The sequence below is a fragment of the Syngnathoides biaculeatus genome, chromosome 2, assembly GCF_019802595.1.
Source record: "Syngnathoides biaculeatus isolate LvHL_M chromosome 2, ASM1980259v1, whole genome shotgun sequence".
NCBI classification, from domain to species: domain Eukaryota; kingdom Metazoa; phylum Chordata; class Actinopteri; order Syngnathiformes; family Syngnathidae; genus Syngnathoides; species Syngnathoides biaculeatus.
Window position 1 is genome coordinate 41515267 of NC_084641.1, and position 20125 is coordinate 41535391.

General features: G+C 44.1%; 1 protein-coding gene across 7 annotated transcripts in view; it reads right to left on the bottom strand.

The window, feature by feature from the left end:
• Positions 1-690: 690 nt before the first annotated feature.
• The window catches only part of stat6 (signal transducer and activator of transcription 6, interleukin-4 induced), a 126067-nt gene continuing 106632 nt past the window's right edge, over positions 691-20125 (bottom strand). For all 7 annotated transcript variants that reach the window (XM_061805894.1, XM_061805856.1, XM_061805848.1 and 4 more), the window contains 2 exons: positions 1354-1464; positions 691-1279 (listed from right to left, as the gene is read on the bottom strand). In XM_061805894.1, coding sequence (XP_061661878.1) covers positions 1228-1279; positions 1354-1464 — 163 coding nt within the window. In that variant the 3' untranslated portion in view covers positions 691-1227. The remainder of the gene's footprint in view (positions 1280-1353; positions 1465-20125) is intronic.

Consider the following 20125-nt stretch of genomic DNA (forward strand, 5'->3'; position numbering starts at 1 on the left):
TAAGTGGCAAAGAAAATGGATGGGTGGATGATATTGGAGCAGAAAAAAAACATTAATGTGCCTGACAATATTTAGAAGAAAAAACAGAAATCAGGAGGGGGCCAAAAACTATTTCATGGCACTATATACATTTAGTTTATATCAGGGCGTCTTGAACAATTTCAGGACCCAAGACCCAAAATGTAAAGTGAAATCTGTGCTTCTTTCTTGTCTGCTTGAGCTGCTAAGTGAGTCTACTCATTCGTAGTCCATCAGGTCTTGCTGCGAGCGAGTTACTTAGAAACTAAAAGTCAGAGGATGTTCGTAATTTCGGCAAATGCTGGTGATTCTCTGCTAATTTACGATGGATACTGACTATTTTTGGTGTGGTAGATGAATTTTGGTGTGACTGTCATTACCAAATGCAACCGTGGTGAGTGGCGACCCACACGCGGCTTAAATGATACGGCTCATTAATGGTCCAGTTTTTAGTTTTTGTATTGGACCGAACAATGCAATGTCATTTTTTTCTTCCAAATCAGTCCAATACTTATTGTGCATCCCTATTAAAAATCTATCCAAAACATAAAAAAATAATGTGATTGGTGAGACTGCATTCCAAACTTGGCTGAGCAAAAAGTAAATGACATTCACATTTTGGAATGTAAGTCAGTTGACATACAGTATTTACAGAAAATAAATTCACAAAAGTTGATTATTCAAATTATTTTTAATAAGAGTTGATACACTATAAATGCCTTGATTCATTCCCTACAGTCAAACCTCAATGCTCAAGTTACTACTTTGAAGAAACGACTTTTCACAAATAATTTTTCCAATATGAACACATTATTTAGAAATACAACTTTGAGTGGATGAATGAATTAAGCTAAAGCTATTACCTTCCACACATCTCATTTACATATCTAGAACAAAATTCTGTTCAGGTAATACCGATGGAACTTGTCTGCGAGCAGTGATTTACACATTAGCGTGGACAACAAGGTGGACATTCAAGTATTGTATTTGCCTTAAACATTGTAAAACACGTTTTAACGCAATTACATTTTCATGGGGGATAAAAGTTGTATACAGTAATAAATGTGTTGCTAAAGTGGACACGCGAAAAAGTCAAAATCAAGAAATCACCTGGGTTACTTGCTCTGAAAATAGATGCCACATAACTTGCGTTGAACCCGTTGCATTTTGAATGTCGCCCAAAGGGAAGACGAGGGCATGTAGAATGGATCAAGAAAAGCTCAGAAGACTATTCAAGACGAGGTCCATTTCTCCTGTGGCCCTGGTAGACGGTCAGAAAGGTGATATTACCATGTGTGTCACACCATCAGCAGCAGTTAACAACAGACAACTTACTCATCACTGAAGACAGAGTGGTCTGAACTAAATTCTACTGCAGATGAATTCAAGGTATCCATTTGTTCTTGTGTGATAGCTTCTTGAGCAGAGAACTGCTGGAACTGAGGCCTAAAAAAAACAGATGGAAAACATCACAAGGCTGGCAGGAAGTAAGAATCTTCAGGTTCCAACTTCACAAAAGTGGCATGGTTGATCAGCTGGACAGCGTTGACCTCACAGTTCTGAGGCCCTGGGTTCAATCGTGGATACGCCTGTGTAGCGATTGCATGTTCTCTCCGTGCCTGCGTGGGTTTTCTCCGGGCACTTCGGTTTCCTCCCACATCCCAAAAACATGCAACATTAATTGGACACTCTGAATTGCCCCTAGGTGTCATTGTGAGTGCAGCTGTTTGTCGCGATGTGCCCTATGATTGGCTGGCAACCAGTTTAAGGTGTTCCCTGCCTCCCGCCCGTTGACAGCTGGGATAGGTTCCAGCACTCCTGCGACCCTCGTGAGGATAAGCGGCTAAGAAAATGGGTGGATGGATGGTTTTAAATATATATATATATATATATATATATATATATATATATATATAAGCAGCTCGGTGGCGCAACTGTAAAGCATTGGCCTCCACCACTCCCACGAACCTCGTGAGGGAGGCGGCACAGGAAAGGGATACATTCTCTCACATTTGAAAAATGTACGGTTGTGGTTAGTCATGCCTGCAGATATAAAGTTACGGGTGTGGTCTACCAGTCATGCCCGCAGATAAAGTTGTGGGTGTGATTAGGGATGGAATCTCAAGACCTTAAAATAACTTACCGAGTTGTTATACCGAGTATGTAGTTGTTACCTTATACCATAATCACAATTTATTGACATTGCACTGATAAGACATTTTTAAAGAGGTCAATAGACATTCACTTTCAAAACTAAGTATTCACATAATCAATTCTTTTTTTCATCATGTTATAATCTAGCGTAATTTATGGCGGTATCTATTGTCAATCCATTCCTAAAGCATGTAGATGTGAAAAGTTTTCATATTCGAGATAACGGTACCATGGGAGAAAATGACCATTCGCATTTAGATATATGGACAGACTAGTCTGTTAGAACTTAGATCAAGTCCAAGAAAATCACAATATTTATAAATATTTCATATTTCATATTTATTATGGTTAGATACTGAAACATTACCTGTGTTATATCCCAGAAATGTTTTCAGTGTACCTGAATTTCCTTTGACATGGCTCATGATGTTGACTTTCGATGTAAATGCACTCGAAGTACGTGAAGCAGCTTGGGACATGTGCTTTTGGCATACCTTCCGTACATGCTCAGTGCGGTTAACTTGCATTTCCCGTTTTCAGGTGAATGCTGGTTGGTTAAGATCAGGCTTTTTTGTGACCAACGTTTATGAAATGAACACGTAAATTAATGTCAAGACCAAAGATCCCTCTAATTTTTTAAATGTCTGAGCAAACACACTAAGCCCGTGAGCGCCCCCTTTGACCACTGTGAGCAACACCAGACGTATGTAATGTGGTCAGACCAGTGTCATCCATTGAAGTTACGTGGTTTATTCAAAGATTCAGATTACAGCATTTACATTCCCATCAGAAAATTTCTCAGAAGAATTTGGTGTTTTTTCAAACTTACAATAAAAATGTCTAAAAACAAAAAAAATACAACGCTAACTAAACCAAGCCAACTATGAACTATGTATATATACTATCTTTTTTTTTTTTTAACCCACAATGATATCCCTGTCTGTTTTTCTTGGTGTAAAACTGAATTATTGCTTGCAGAATATCTTTAGCAATGCAGGTTGGAAGCTGAATGATGCTCCCAAACACTTTTAAGGTTAATGTTATGTTACCTCCCATGTTTAAAATACAGAATTAGCTTTTCGTGCACTGCATTGTCTGTGCTTTCATCCTCGATCAGGCTATGCCAAAGTGGAATTTTAACATTATACACCATCTCATCCTGTTCTTTCTACTTTGGCTTCAGACCAGACGTTTTTTACCCAAAAAAGAAAAAAACTCATCCAGTTTCACAGCCTTTTCCTTTTATTATTCGCATACCCCAAAATTAATTAAAGCAACAACACTTTTTTTTTTAATTTTACCATTATTATCGAGAGTAAATACAAGCAGCATATCGAACTTTCTTTGCTTTCCATTGCCCAGATTGTGTGGGTGGACGGTGTTTGTAATTATGAGTGTACCCCTTTAAGAGCCAAAGGGGGGCGGAGTCATGTAAACTAGCAGAAGACGTGCTTCTGTGTTTAAAAAAAAAAAAAAAAAAAAAAAGTCAGGCTGTGGTTCACTGCGCTGGATTGGTTTTCATGTGCACTGAGAATGTCTACATTTATTTCTACATAACAAATTTTACACGTCAAATCACAGTGAATGGGGATATATATATATATATATATATATATTCAACACAACTTTTCTCACTAAATATACTTCCAAATACTAGTACTCCAAGTACTACTGACTTCACAAAATGTTGGGAACAATCCAAGTAATCCACATACATACAAAATAAAGCCAAGAATTAAGATGACCAAATAAATTGGATGTAAAACTGTGAAAGGACAGAGAAAAAGTATTGTAAACAATATTAAAGGGACGTACAAAATGGCATGGAATGCCAAGACATCTAATATCTATCAATGATAATTAAACAACAATCCAGCCACCTTGTCAGCGCAAATGAACATGAGTTCAATCCTAATTTAAGGGGTACAAAAAGGTCTCTACTAAGGTAGGAGTCAAACAACATCTCATGCAAATATTGAACAAACCAGTGATAACATAATGCATCCTGCTTTCCTACTGCAGATAAATTTGTTTGGCAGTAGCTGGCTTGTACGTAAATAGTTCATTTTTATCCTACATCAGAGTCAGAATCAGAATAAGCTTTATTGGCCAAGTGTGTAAAAACACATAAGGAATGAACTACTTCTTAAATTATTTTTGTGGATAGAACTAGCTTTAAATGTGTATACTCACAGGGAATGCCCTTTTGAACATCAGAACACAACTCAGCAGCGATCTATTCACTTTCTTTTTCTTCAGTGTGCGTTGGGAGCAGTTCCTGTTTCTCTTAAAGGGGCGATACACTAAAGTAATATGCCAATGGAACTGGCCAAAACACTAAAGGATAATCGGAAGAATCGTCCAAGAGCCAAGGACCAACTGTGGGGAGCATCAAAAACACCTGGAAGTAGCAGGTAACATTGTGACAAGGAAATCAGTGAGTAATGCACTCTGCCATCATGGCCTGTATGGACCTGCACTGAGCAAGAACCCATTGGTGGGAAAAAAAAAAGCATGTCAAAGGTCGTTTCAAGATTGTTCAACATTTTGACAAGCCAGTTAAACACTGTTATAATATGGTCTGATGAGCAAAATTGAACTCTTTGGATGCCATAATACCCACCACGTTTGGAGGGCAAATGGCACGAGACATCACCCTAAAAGCACCATAGTAACAGTGAAGTTCGGAGGTGGGAACATGATGTGTGAGGCTGCTTTTCAGAAAATGATACTGGTAAACTTCATGTTGTTGATGAAAGGATGAATGGGAAAATGTACTGAGGAATTCTTGACAAAAATCTGCTGACCTCGACGAAGATGAGGAAAATGAAAAGTGGGTTATCAGTTGTTTCCGTAGATTTTCGATTGGATTCAAGTCCAATATTCTGCTGAAATGTGAACCCTCGTTTCATTTTCCTCATCCTCGTAGATGGGAGCAGCTTTTTGTCAAGAATGTCCAGTAGATTTGCCTATTCATCCTTCCTTCAATAATGTGAAGTTAACCAGTACCATTTGCCCTGACAAGGGGCTGGATTGGTGTTTGATTAGAAGATAGATGTTGTCTTGACATTCCATGCAACTCATTTTTTCAAGTGTTCAATAATTTTTCCCTGTCCCATTTCACAACTTTAAAATCTGATGTTTGTTCTGATTTCTTTGTATGTATTATTATGTATATCAGGTGAAACTATTTAGGTCAATAGCACCACTGGAAGTATACAAACTGATAAAAATTCTTATGTGTTAAACATTTATTTCAGCCGCTGTGTACATGCACACACACACACAAACACAACTGAAAAGTGCAAATATTAGTGTAGAGCCCTGTGAGTTACTCCCAGTATTTTGTTTTTGAAAATACAGTATTTTGTTTTTGAAACTACAGTATTTTTGCGACTATAAGGCGCATCTTAGAAAAAGGCGCAGTCTCATTTGGGGGTGCAATTTCATTATTTAACACATATATACCCTGGTAAAAAAAATTCTACAGAACATTTCAAAATAATTTCTTAAGAACTATAGAACTTTAGGACCCAAGTCCTATAGAATTTCTATTGTTCTGTAGAAATTTTAAAGAAAATTACAGCCAAAGTTCTATAGAGCAAGTTGTTCGATACAAATTATATAGAATTCTATAGATTTCTATAGAATTTTTTTTAGCAGGGTAAGGCGCACCATATTATTGAGCACAGGCATGGTGGCGCTCACAAGACAGCGAGGCACAATTGCACCTTTAATTATTTTTGTCTGCAGAAGAACAAGCTGATACTTTTTTTTTCTCCACACTACGACCAGTGCAAGCAAGTCATCAGTAAACACGTCATGCTCACCCGCAGCGTTACACCAAACCAACCACCACAGCAAACAGAACAGCACAATCAGCAGACAACAACCAAAACGATGAGCAAAGAAATAGACACAAAACATGCCCTTCAAACGCTATTTACATACATGTTTAGTGCCGCAAAGCATATCACTATATAGCGACACCAACTTAAAACAAACGGTAGCATGCACACGTGCTATTTAAAAAGGCACCGGGAGGAAAACCGAGTTTTGTTGTACTGTTACTGAAGTATTTAACAATGTAAACAGTAAGTTTGGTTGTAGTGTTTACATAATTCACCTGCGGTACATCGAGTTAGGTTGTGGGGTTCTGAACGGACTGTTTTGTTTATTACACTTCCAGTGTTCGAGTGTAATGGCAGTGTAAGCCATAATGTGTTAGTCTGTTGACGTCTGCAATTAAAACGAGGTTTGCTCTGTGTTCAACACTCCGCCTCCGACTACTTTTTCTTCTGCGCTACACTGGTGACCCCAACATCAGCCCCGGGGTTTCCGAGACTGAACCGAACATGGCAACCGCCATCCTCACATTGGCGGAGTTTTGGGAGACGTCCACGGCAGCGTGGTTTGCGCAGACAGAGGCTCAATTCGCCCTCCACGGGATACCGAGCGCTATTACCACGTTGTCTCAGCCCTTGGGAGCTTAGCGATGGGCAGAGCAGTGAGTTTTATCACATCTCCCCCGGCCCGAGATAAATATGCGGGGCTCAAGGCTCACCTCCTCAAGGTTTTCGAGCTTTCACGGCCAGAGCGTGCCTGACGTCTTTTGGTTATTAATGGACTGGGGGACAGCAAACCTTCCAAACTCATGGAAATGATGCTAAACCTGCTGGGCTGGAACCGTTTCTCAGACACATGCCACCGCATGTTCAGACAGCGCTCGCTAACAGTACTATCACTGCGCCCCGTGCCCTGGCTGAGGCCGACCGTTTCTTCCTGGCCACCCACCGCTTCTCCCCTGAGGTACTGGCCCTGGCGCGGGGGTGCCATCCAGCAGGGGCCCCTTCGCCATCGATGGCTACGCTGGCACAGGTTTGTGCTACTTCCACGCCCGTTTTGGCATGAAAACGAAGAGATGCCATGGCCCTTACAACTACGACGTGGCAGGAATTGCCAAAGCCCGCGATCTGTAGCAGCCGTGAGCGTGGGCGCGAAGAACCGGCTGCTCTTTGTCAACGACACCCTTTCCGGGTGCAAATTCCTTTGCGACACCGGCGCCCAGAGGAGCATCCTGACTGCCACTGCGGATGACACCGCTGGCGGGACTCAGGGGCCACCGCTACAGTCCGCTAATGGCTCCCCTATCCGCTCTTATGTCATAAAGACTGTGGACTTGTGTTTCGGGGGTCAGCGCTTCACATGGGACTTTGTCACTGCCGATGTCTCATTCCCTCTCCTCGGCGCTGATTTTTTTTGTCCCCACGGGGTGCTGGTGGACGTTAAGAAGGGCCGTCTGGTGGACGCACTGAGTTTCTCCTCGGTTGCCTGTCAGCAATGAGGCGACTTATGGCGGTCTCTCCAGTTCACTCTCAGATGGCACCAAGTATCAGCTCCTCCTTGGTGAGTTCCCTGGCTTGACACGGCTCACTTTCTGCTCTGCCGCAACCAAACATGGGGTGGAGCACAACATTGAGACCAAAGGCCCCCGATTCATGCTAGAGCCCGATGGCTCGATCCTGAGAAGCTAGCAGTCGCTAAGTCCGAGTTTGCCAACATGGAGCGCCTGGCCATCGTCTGCCGCTCAGATAGTCCGTGGGCCTCGCCGCTACCCATCGTCCCTAAACCAGGTGGCGGGTGGCAACCGCGTGGTGACTACAGCTGCCTGAACGACGCTACTACACCTGACCACTACTAATCCAGACATTCAGAACTTCTCTGCCCACCTGGCGGGAAAAATCCTGTTCTCCAAGGTCAACCTGGTGCACGGTTATCACAAGGTTCCTGTGCACCCCTCAGACGTTCCCAAGACAGCTGTAATAACACCGTTTGGCATGTTCGAGTTTCTGAGGATGCCGTTTGGTCTCAAAAACGCGGCCCAATTTTGCCAACGGTTAATGGATTCGGTACTCAGAGACTTGCCCTTTGTGTTCGTCTATTTGGACGACATCCTCGCTGGCAGCTCCTCGGAGGAAGAACATCTGATGCACGTCTGGGACCTCTTCACGAGATTCGATCAGCATAGCCAGATCATCAACCCGGCAAAGTGTGTTTTCGGGGTGCCCTCCATCCAGTTCCTAAGGCATCTCATTGACAAGAACGGCGCGGCCCCTCTTCCGGCAAAGGTGGACTCCGTCTCTGCTTTTCCCCGACCTCGCTCGGCTCGGGGGCTGCAGGAGTTTCTGGGGATGGAGGCTTTCTATCACCGGTTAATCCACCAGCCGGCCCACACCACGCGCCCGCTGTATGAGGCTTTTAAGGGCAAGGCCCCCAACCAGGACATTGTATGGACGGCTGAGAGGGTGGAAGCCTTCGGGGCCACGAAGGCCGCACTGTGTCGGGCCGCTATGCTGCCCCACCCGTCTGGCGGGTCCCCCGTCACTCTCATTACTGACGCATCGGACTACACTGTTGGGGCTGTATTCGAACAGTGGGTTGGCGGTGCCTGGCAAACGCTTGCCTTTTTCACCCGTCAGCTGGTCCCCAGGGAACGCAAATACAGCACATTCGATAGGTAGCTCCTTAGCCTCTGGCTGGCGATCCGCCACTTTCGTTCCCTATTGGAAGCCCGTAAATTCACGGCATATGTGGACCATTAACCCCTTACTTTCGCTATGTCCAAGGTGGCAGAGCCGTGGTCCGCTCGCCAGCAACGCCAACTGTCGTTCATCTCAGAGTACACTACGGACATCCGACACATTGCCGGGAAATCCAATGTGGTCGCGGACTGCCTCTCTGGGGCGGTTGTCGACACTGTGCATTACGGTTAATCTGGTCCCCCGACATCTTTCAATATCAAAATTTTTTCTGGAGGTGGAGTTCATCATGTAAGAACTGCTTTTTCGAAATTAGTCGGATTTTGGTAAAGAATAGTCGATCAGCAATGCGACCATTTTCCGGAAAAAATTTTCCAAGCTATCGTCGAGCGGCATCGAGAACGTCAGGACATTGCCCGGAACGTTCAGAGGCACTCATGAAATCCTTGAGCAGGTTTGATCTCTCAGCCCTAGTTGGTGTTTACCTCTCAGTTAACACGAAGTCATTGGACTGTCAACTTGGCTGCTGCGAAACAGAAAGACCTGCAGTATTTTTCGCTTGGGACCGTCCCAACCGCGGATGATAAAGTCATCAAAGGAGCCAAACGTCCTTCCAGAAAACAGATTCTTCTGTCATTCATTGCTGCAAAAGAGGAATTCCAAAGACAAGAGGTCGCCAAGCCTATAAGGGAAGCCGCAAAATCTGTTGTTCAGGAAGTCGTGATTTTTTTTTTAACCAGAAAGCTAGCATACCAACAGTTGCGGAAAACAAGATCTCGGAGAAGGTTGAATCGTTATACACTGATATGTAAGAGCTGATGAAAATTCTGAAAGATCGACGATTGTCAGGAAGACCGCTTCAACGCATCGAAGATTTCAAATCCGGGTTGGAAGAGACGTTTCCATTCTGGCCACGTGATGTCTTCGATCGTATTTTGAATGAAGAAGACCGCCTGTTCCTGAAAAACATGATGGAGACCAGGACGGACGTGATGGGAGGCATTGATTCAAACTTGCCCACAACCGAGAAGAAAGTCGCGGAACGTATCAAACAAAACACCATGCGCATTGAGAGAGAACGGCAACGACAGCTTGAGACAAAAGTGAATAAGGAACTGGTCGAAGACCCGGACGAGTCATCCGAAACAGATGATTCAGACGAATTCACTCCATCAACATCGACTAGACTTCCCAATAGAAGACTGAAGAAGACAGGCTCAGATGTACACGTCCCATTTGATGTACTGAAATCACCAAAATTAGTTATAATGGGAATGAGGAACAATATTTCTCCTACTGCGCTAGCGCCAACCATAGAATCTCTCATCAACTCATGTGATGGCACTACATCTGCAGTAAACTTGAACCGGTATCGGAAGGACGCGGCCACCAACATTGCTGAGAGAATCCAGAAGGACTGGGTTCCTCCCCGACCAGCAGCAATTCACTGGGATGGCAAACTAATGGAGACGTTACCTGATGAATACGCAAAGGATGATTGTCTTCCCGTGTTGATTTTGGGCGTGGGTGGGATCAAATTGCTCGGTGTTCCTGCCCTTCCTGTAAAGTCTTTGGAAAGAGCTGGAGCTCTTCTTTCTAAAGCTACGCTCGATCTCGTGGAGACATGGAACTGCAGTGGCAATATTTCAGCTATGGTATTTGACACCACCAGTGCTAATACGGGACATCTCACAGCTGGCTGCATTTGCATCCAGGAAAACCTCGGGAAAGCTCTGTTGTGGTGCATCTGTCAAAGACATGTGGGTGAAATCTTACTCACAAAGGCTTGGGATGCTCTGGGTGTGGAAGTATCGAAAAGCAAAGACGTGTCAGTGTTTACGAAATTAAGGGACAGGTACTCTGAACTGGATTTGACTGCTGAGCTGACGAGTGACAGGAGTTCGGATCCTTTTATGCTGGAGTAGCGACATCATGTAATTGAACTTCTGACAACCATCAAGACAGGCACTGGTGACCCCAACTTGGCTGCTGTGAACTTGTTACCGCGAGGCGACTACCGAGAACTGCTAGACTTGGTTTTAGTTTACCTAGGAGAGGACAATACATCCAACTTTCAGAAACCCGGTGCGACACACAAAGCTCGCTAGATGGCGAAACTTTTGGATGCGATCAAAATGATTCTTTTAAGAAATTCTGTCGCCGATTTGAAGGATAGACTCTTATCAAAGTCTGTCATGGATAAAGAAGCAAGATTTGTGACTTTTGTGACGCACATTTATGTGCCGTGGTGGTTTATGTGTCCAATTACCTCGGAAGCGCCGATCAATGATTTACAATTGGCTAAAAATTTGACAAAATTTGTGAATATTGATCTAGTGATAGCTAAAGCCATTTTGAAGGGGTTCATGAATCACTACTGGTACTTGGTGGCAGAAATGATTCCGCTCAGTCTCTTCAGTGACAGTCTCGACAAGACAGAGAAACGTGAAATAGCGGAATCAATTATCTCATTACCAAAGAAACCACACAACGAGAGTCGACAAGACAGAGAAACGTGAAATAGCGGAATCAATTATCTCATTACCAAAGAAACCACACAACGAGAGTCGGCACGGGACTTGTTACGGGAAACCAATTTTCCCCCATTTTGACCCTGAACATACAAAGTTGAAAGATTTGTGTTCATGAGATTCGTGGAAATTCTTTGAATTACTTGATATAGACACTGGTTTTCTTCATGAAGATCCTGAACAATGGCAGTCAATGGAAAACTACCGAAAACATCAATCTGTCGTCCGAAACCTGAGGGTGACTAACGACAGCACCGAGAGAGGTGTAAAACTAGCTCCCGAATTTCTAAAATCCGCTAAAATAGAAAAAAACTACCAAAATATTTTGCAAGTTGTGGAAAATGACAAGAAAGCTGTACCAAACCAACGGAAGAAAATGAAAAGCGAAATTGAAAATTGGTATTTGCATTTGTAGACATGTAACATTTTCCTATTGCAGCATTCTGTAGGTACATTTCAGGATGTATGTTTTGAATGATGGATGTTCATTTGAATGAATATTTCATGAATACATTTTAATCTTTCCTTTTGGCTATTTTTTTATGAAATCACGGATATTTTATTGCTTGCAGTCCACTGATGCGAGTAGAAATGTAGGCTTTAATGTGTCAATTTGACTGATGCAATGTTGAGATTTCCCAGGGTTCATACTCAGTCTGACCAAAAAAAATTTAAGGGCTTTTTGGGGGCATTCTTACGAAAAATTTAGGGCCATTGTGGGAAATCAAGAGTAAGGAAAAAAGACTCACCCAATGGTGCCATCTACCGTTCTTGGTTCATCAAATGTTCCAGTATCTCAGTACCTGTGACAGTGATCACCTGTCGCCCCTTGTGGTAGTTCTCATTGATATGACCATTGTCAACGTCTTCACATAACAGTATACAGAAAAACAGATTCTAACTACACTTGCAACTATATGCACAAATGTCTTCTACTGATGTCTGTTTCAGCACCCCTACTCGAGCTCCTTTAGCCTACCCAGTGCCTCCTCTATTTGTTGCTGCAGAGGTGCCAAAGTGGCTCTCTTGTCCTTTGCTCTGCCTCCGAGTGCATTGGCCTTGGTGATAAACCTCAGATTCCTCTTTTCTTCTGCCTCCTCACACAGCCTGTCAGCCTTCTCAATAAGCGTGGATAAGTCAGTCTCTATTCTGGCTTTTTTGGCTTTGAGGCAGTAGATGCCAAATGTAACCAGGTACGAAATCTTCCTTTCCACACAGTGGTGGTTTTTAGCAATGTCACTGTCTGGGAACATGACAGCAAACACTTTTGAATTATTTTCACAAGATTTGTAACTGTAATGGCTGCAGATCACTTTTAAAGTCCACACGATCTCTGCCTTTAACGAGTATGTCTTCGTCTATTGAACTACGTTCATAAAGCCTGACTTCTGGCTGGACAACTGTAGGTGCGCATTAGGGATCGCAACTGGTTACAAAATAACCGGTTATAACCGGTTTTCATTTTTTTTTAAAACCGAAACCGTAATCGGACTTTCGAAATCGGTTAAAATTTCCAATCATTTCTTCCGGTTCTGGTACTCCACATTGCTCGATTTTTTCAACATCATTTCCACTTTTTTCAAGTTTCGCTGTTAGAGTAAAGTTGGACTCAAAAGAACATTCAGTTAAATCAAAGAAACATCGAACATGGAATCGAGGAAACGCTCCAAACTATGGTAAACTTGTTTTATTGGCAGACATCAAAACACTACTCGCAATAACGGGGGGAACTCTGAACTCATCACTCCGGAAGAGCAACAACAAAAACAGTCAAACGCACCCCAACTCGAGGTCCCGCGGGTGAATTATGTAAACACCACAATGGTACCGGTTTTAAAACCGGTTAATCGTTTTTTTGCTACAGCTGTTCGGTTAAAACCAGTTATGAAAGGAAGCGTTTTTTTGCGATCCCTAGTGCGCATGCACTGCTAGTACCACTGCCTGAAGTTGATGCTTCACTATCTTGATATTTTAGAAACAGATTCATATTAACGGAAGATGAGAGAGTCTTCGCCAAATCAGCGTGTCTCCTATTTTTCCGGTGCGACTCCAGCGCTTTGATGCCCATCTTTTCAAGCTGGTAACTCTGCTTGCACAGATGGCAGTAAAACATGTGCCGATCTTTTGGATCTTGACGAACCCAGCTACCAAACTCCTTACTTTCAACCCAAGCTTTTTGAAAAATGCACTTCCCCGTGATACAAGTTGGATTGATTAAAGAACTACGCTACGTCGTAACGAAGACGAAGTGAAATGCCTAATCACGGAAACAACAATGGAATATCGACAAGATGGTGACTACTTGTCAACACTGTGACTTCCGTTGAGAATTTCCGGCTGTTTTGGACGCCAGACGGATCGCTATTTTTTTTTTTTAAATAAAAGATTAATTTATTTTTTAGGGAGAATTTTGGCGGTAGGGGTCCTCCCTTTGATTTTTTTTAATTTAAGGCCTTTTTAGGGGCTTGACCGTTTTTCGCGGATTTTAAGGACTTTTAGGAGCCCCTAAATGCACCTTCGAAAATTCAGGGGTTTTTAGGGCCATGTGCGAACCCTGTTTCCATTGCGATGAGGAACCCCTAAACATTGAAATATTTCATCCGAATTTCACCATTTTACTTTTAATATCAAGCCTCACGCTAGAAAAAAAATTTAGTTCAAAAGACTCAAGTTTTCAAAATCAAGGGGGACCAGATTCACCCTACTGTGCATCTGGGTCTCGACTACTCCCGCATGAGCGCAGACCATGGCTCGGACAATGGGGTGCAGGCTCTCAAGACTTCTGACACGGGTTTGCGCCTGGAGGAAGTCGCTGTTGGTGACTCGGGCGTGAGGTTGTTGTGCGACCTCTCGGCTGGCCAGCCATAGCCGCTGGTCCCTGCGAACTGGTGGCGGGCTTTTTTCGAGGTGGTCCACAACCTCTCCCACCCCGGCAGGAAACCGTCCCTGAGGCTGGTGGCCCAGTTCGTGTGGCGCAGGCTTAAGAAGAATGTGCAGGCCTTGGTCGACTTGTGCGTGGCCTGTCAGCGTGCTAAGGTGCATCGCCACACAAAAGCCCCCTTAGAGCCCTTCGCTGTCCCCGAGAGGAGGTTCGACCTCGTCAACGTCGACTTGGTGGGTCCGCTTCCTCCCTCGCACGGTTTCACCTACTTGCTCACGATGGTGGACAGGACAACCTGCTGGCCCGAAGTCGTTTCCCTCTCCATGACGACATCATCGGACGTAGCCCGGGCATTCATCAGCATGTGGGTTGCGCGCTTCAAGACCCCATACGACCTCTCCTCCGACCGTGGCCCTCAGTTTACCTCCAAACTCTGGAACGCAGTCGCTGAGAGTTTGGGGGTCAAGCTGCACCGCACTACCGCCTATCACACCCAGGCGAACGTTCTCTGCGAGCAGTTCCACCGCTCCATGAAAGCAGCCCTGCGTGCCGGCTTGACAGATGGCAACTGGTTGGATAAGCTCCCGTGGCTCATGCTCGGCCTCAGGTGCGCCTTCAAGGAGGACCTGATGTCCACGTCCGCCAAGCTCGTCTACGGCCAGCCGCTGCAGGTCCCCGGCGAATTCATCCCGGACGCCAAAGCCCCTTGTGAATGGTCCTCCCTGCTGGAAAGGGTTTGCGCCGGTTCCCACATCGCAACATGGCACCCCGACTGCCCCGCTGCCTGTGCTCGGAGGATTTCGTGTTCATTCGACATGGTGCCCACCGTGATTGTGGACTTCAGGAGGCATCCTTCAGTGGGGGACGAACATTAAATCAGTCCTCAAAAAAGCCCATCATAGGATGTACTTCTTGCGGCTTCTGAAAAAGCACGGCCTGTCAGCTGCTGAGACAGTTCTCCACAGCGGTTGTCCAATCAGCACTGTGTAACTCCATCACAGTCTGGTTTGGGGCCGCCACAAAAAGGGAAAAACTCAGACTGCAACCACAATCAAAACCACTAAATGGATTGTCGGCACCAAGCTACGCACTATTGAGGACTTGCACCCAACACAAACAAGGTCCAGAGCAGGCAGGATCCTTCCGGATCCTCTACATCCTGGCCACCAGCTCTTCCAGATCCTTCCGTCGGGAAAGCGCCACAGGTCAATGAAAGTCAAAAGTAGCAGGCATTCGAACAGTTTTTTCCCCTCTGACAATTAAGTTATTAAATTCTGGATCAGTGAACCTATTGTTCTGCCTTGTGCCATGTTAGGACACTGACTCACATCCTGCTGGTCCAATCAGTATTAGTAATATATATATATATATATATATATATATATATATATATATATATATATATTGCAAACAAAGGTACTGTACCAAATATCAGTTTTCTCAGGTGTTCAAATACTTATTTGGAGCTGTATCACACAAGTAAATCGTTAAAAAAAATCATCCATAGTATTTCTGGATTTTTCTTTTTAGATTATCTCTCTTACAGTGGACATGCACCTGCTATGAAAATTTCAGACCCTTCCAAGATTTCTGAGTGGGAGAACTTGCAATATAGGAGGGTGTTCAAATACCTATTTTTGTCACTGTTTGTACAATATATAATTGTTCAAAGACATTTATCCTCAAGCAACATCTTATTTTCTTCACAGTAATTATAAATATATATATTTATTTATTTTCCATTTTGCAGACTGCAGAATTCGTCACTTTAAACTGCATCCTTTGCACAATTGACAATGCACTGGTCTATAATGAGAATCACTAACAGGTAAAGGCACTCATTTCAAGCTGAACACAATGTGGGACATTGACACACTTATCTCTTAACTGTTCTACATGAAGAAGATTTTTACATCTTGCACATCTTACAAAGAATAGTTCCTATCAACAGAAATGCCTCTTGTTCTTTGCTCTTGTTGCTATGTTGTTCCTTGTTCTTTGTTCTGAATGTCGTACCAGGGGAGCACCGACTGCCGGAAAAAAATTCCTGGTGTGTTTTTACACACTTGGCCTTTAAAGCCGATTCTGATTCGAATTAGCGCCATGGATTCTTTGATCTTCAATTCTCTCGCGGCTGCTCGATTTCTGTTTCTCCACGTAACTGATATTTGGCAGTTTAAACTGCTTCCTAAGCATGTCTCTTCACTGATGCCATTTTTAGGGGGGTCCTGAGCCAAAACGATGTTGTTTAGCACAAAACACATACCGGCATTATACCTTGTTGGGGGCGTGCTTCTCCCACAGCCAGACGTATCCCTGTAATGTCACTATGCTGTCCTCTCACATGTCCGCTTTTCCTCTATACAGTAATCACTCTCTACTTCGCGGATCACCTATCACTGATTCGGTGCATCGCGGCATTTTTTTTCCGACCCCCCCCCCCTCCCAAAAAAAAAATACAGGTCGTCTCACAATACGTACTATATCACTTTAAGAAACTCCTCCCCCTTCCAAAAAAAAGAAAAGATCCGTCTTTTGGAGCTGATTGGGTGCATCACCAAAGCTCCACTACCAACTCCCTTTCTCCCTCCCTTCTTCTTCCAATGCACCATTTTACACAGCTGTTGTGTCTCTCTACATACCCCAATGATGTACATGAAGAAAATTAGTAATTGAACACCCTGCTATATTGCGAGTTATCCCACGTAGAAATCACAGAGGGGTCTGAAATTTTTATCGTAGGTGCATGTCCACTATGACAGAGATAAACTAAAAAGAAGAATTCTGAAATCACAATGTATGATTTTTTTCAATGATTTATTTGTGTGATAGAGGTGCAAATAAGTATTTGACCAATGTTAATATTTGGTACAGTGGCATTTGTTTGGAATTACAGAGGTCAAACATTTCCTGTAGTTGTTCACCAGGTTTGCACACATTGCAGGAGGGTGTCGCTGAGAAACACAGAGTTTCAGCTCCCGCCAAAGATTTTCTATTGGGTTTAGGTCTGGAAACTGGCTAGGCCATGCCAGAATCTTGATATGCTTCTTACGGAGCCACTCTTTGGTTTTCCTGGCTGTGTGCTTCGGGTCATTGTCATGTTGAAAGACCCAGCCACGACCCATCTTCAATGCTCTGACTGAGGGAAAGAAGTTGCTCCCCAAAATCTCACAATACATGGCCACAGTCATGCTCTCCTCAATACAGTCCAGTCGTCCTGTCCCATGTGCAGAAAAACACCATCAAAGCATGATGTTACCACCCCCATGCTTCACAGTAGGGATTGTGTTCTCGGAATGGAACTCATCATTCCTCTTCCTCCAAACACAGTTAGTGGAATTATGACCAAAAAGTTCCATTTTGGTCTCATCTGAAATGCAGCCCTGTGGGGGCACAAACCAGTGCAATCTGTTGGCCAGTCCAAGCCCGGATAAATGCAGAGGGTTGCGTGAGGAAGGGCATCCGGCGTAAAAACTGTGCCAAACAAATATGAGCGTTCATCTAAAGAATCCCATACCGGATCGGTCGTGGCCCGGGTTAACAACGCGCGCCCCCGGCACTGCTAACCTGCAGGGCGTCGGTGGAAATTCAGCTACTGTGGGTCGAAGACAAAGAAGAGGAGGAAACCGGATCCATCGTCAGAAGAAAAAGAGGAATGCACAGAGCCTACAACTGAGTGTAGGGAAATTGAATGTTGGGACTATGACAGGAAAAGCTCAGGAGTTGGTGGACATGATGATTAGGAGAAAGGTTGATATTCTGTGCATCCAAGAGAGCAGGTGGAAAGGTAGTAAGGCTAGAAGTTTAGGAGCAGGGTTTAAATTATTCTACCACGGAGTAGATGGGAAGAGAAATGGAGTAGGGTTTATTTCAAAGGAAGGGCTGGCTAAGAATGTCTTGGAGGTGAAAAGAGTATCAGATCGAGTGAAGAGACTAAAATTTGAAATTGAGGGTGTTATGTATAATGTGGTTAGCGGCTATGCCCCACAGGTTCTGAGCATCCCAGACAGTGAGAGAGTTGTGATTGGTGCAGATTGTAATGGACATATTGGTAAAGGAAACAGGGGCGATGAAGAAGTGATGGGTAAGTACGACATCCAGGAAAGGAACTTTGAGGGACAGATGGTGGTGGACTTTGCAAAAAGGATGGAGATGGCTGTAGTGAACACTTATTTCCAGAAGAGGGAGGAACATATAGTAACTTACAAGAGCGGAGGTAGAAGCACGCAGGTAGATTATATTTTGTGCAGACGATGTAATCTGAAGGAGGTTACTGGCTGTAAAGTAGTGGTAGGGGAGAGTGTAGCTCGACAGCATAGGATGGTAGTGTGTAGGATGACTCTGGTGGTGGGTAGGAAGATTAAGAAGACAAAGGTAGAGCAGAGAACCATGTGGTGGAAGAATGTTGTGCGGCCTTTCGGAAAGAGGTGAGACAGGCTTTCGATGGACAGCGGAAGCTCCAAGCAGAAGATGGCCAAGGTAATCAGAGAGACAGGCAGGAGAGTATTTGGTGTGTCTTTTGGTAGGAAAGGGGAGAAGGAGACTTGGTGGTGGAACCCCAAAATACAGGGAGTCATACAAGGAAAGAGATTAGCGAAGAAGAAGTGGGATACTGAGAGGACTGGGGAGAGGCAAAAGGAGTACATCGAGATGTGACGTAGGGCAAAGGTAGAGGTGGCAAAGGCTAAACAAGAGGCATATGAAGACATGTACACCAGGTTGGACACGAAAGAAGGAGAAAAGGATCTCTACAGGTTGGCCAGACAGAGGGATAGAGATGGGAAGGATGTGGAGCAGGTAAGGGTGATTAAGGATAGAGATGGAAATGTGTTGACTGGTGCCGGTAGTGTGCTAAATAGATGGAAAGAGTACTTTGAGAAGTTGATGAATGAGGAAAATGAGAGAGAAGGAAGAGTTGAAGAGGCAAGTGTGAAGGACCAGGAAGTGGCAATTATTACTAAGGGCAAAGTCAGAAAGGCACTACAAAGGATGAAAAATGGAAAGGCAGTTGGTGCTGATGACATACCGGTAGAGGTATGGAAGCAATTTGGAGAGATGGCTGTGGAGATTTTGACCAACTTATTCAACAGAATAATAGCGGGCGAAAAGATGCCTGAAGAATGGAGGAAAAGTGTTCTAGTTCCTATTTTTAAGAACAAAGGGGATCTTCAGAGCTGTGGGAATTATAGAAGAATAAAGTTGATGAGGCACACAATGAAGTTATGGGAAAGAGTAGTGGAGGCTAGACTCAGGACAGAAGTAAGTATCTGCGAGCAACAGTATGGTTTCATGCCTAGAAAGAGTACCACAGATGCATTATTTGCCTTGAGGATGCTCTTGGAAAAGTACAGAGAAGGTCTGAAGGAGCTACATTGTGTCTTTGCGGATCTAGAGAAAGCCTATGACAGAGTACCAAGAGAGGAACTGTGGTACTGCATGCGTAAGTCTGGTGTGGCAGAGAAGTATGTTAAAATAGTAAGGGACATGTATGATGGCAGCAGAACAATGGTGAGGTGTGCCTTAGGTGTGACAGAGGAATTTAAGGTCGAGGTGGGACTGCATCAGGGATAAGCTCTGAGCTTCTTCCTATTTGCGGTGGTAATGGATAGGCTGACAGATGAGGTTAGACTGGAAACCCCTTGGACCATGATGTTCGCAGCTGATATTGTGATATGCAGGGAAAGCAGGGAGCATGCAGAGGAACAATTGGAAAGATGGAGACATGCACTGGAAAGGAGAGGAATGAATATTAGCCGAAGTAAAACAGAATATATGTGCGTGAATGAGAAAAGTGGAGGGGGAAGAGTGAAGCTACAGGGAGAAGAGATGGCGAGGGTGGAGGACTTCAAATATTTAGGTTCAACAATCCAGAGCAATGGTGAGTGTGGTAAGGAAGTGAAGAAACGGGTCCAAGCAGGTTGGAACAGCTGGCGAAAGGTGTCTGGTGTGTTATGTGACAGAAGAGTCTCTGCTAGGATGAAGGGCAAAATCTTCAAAACAGT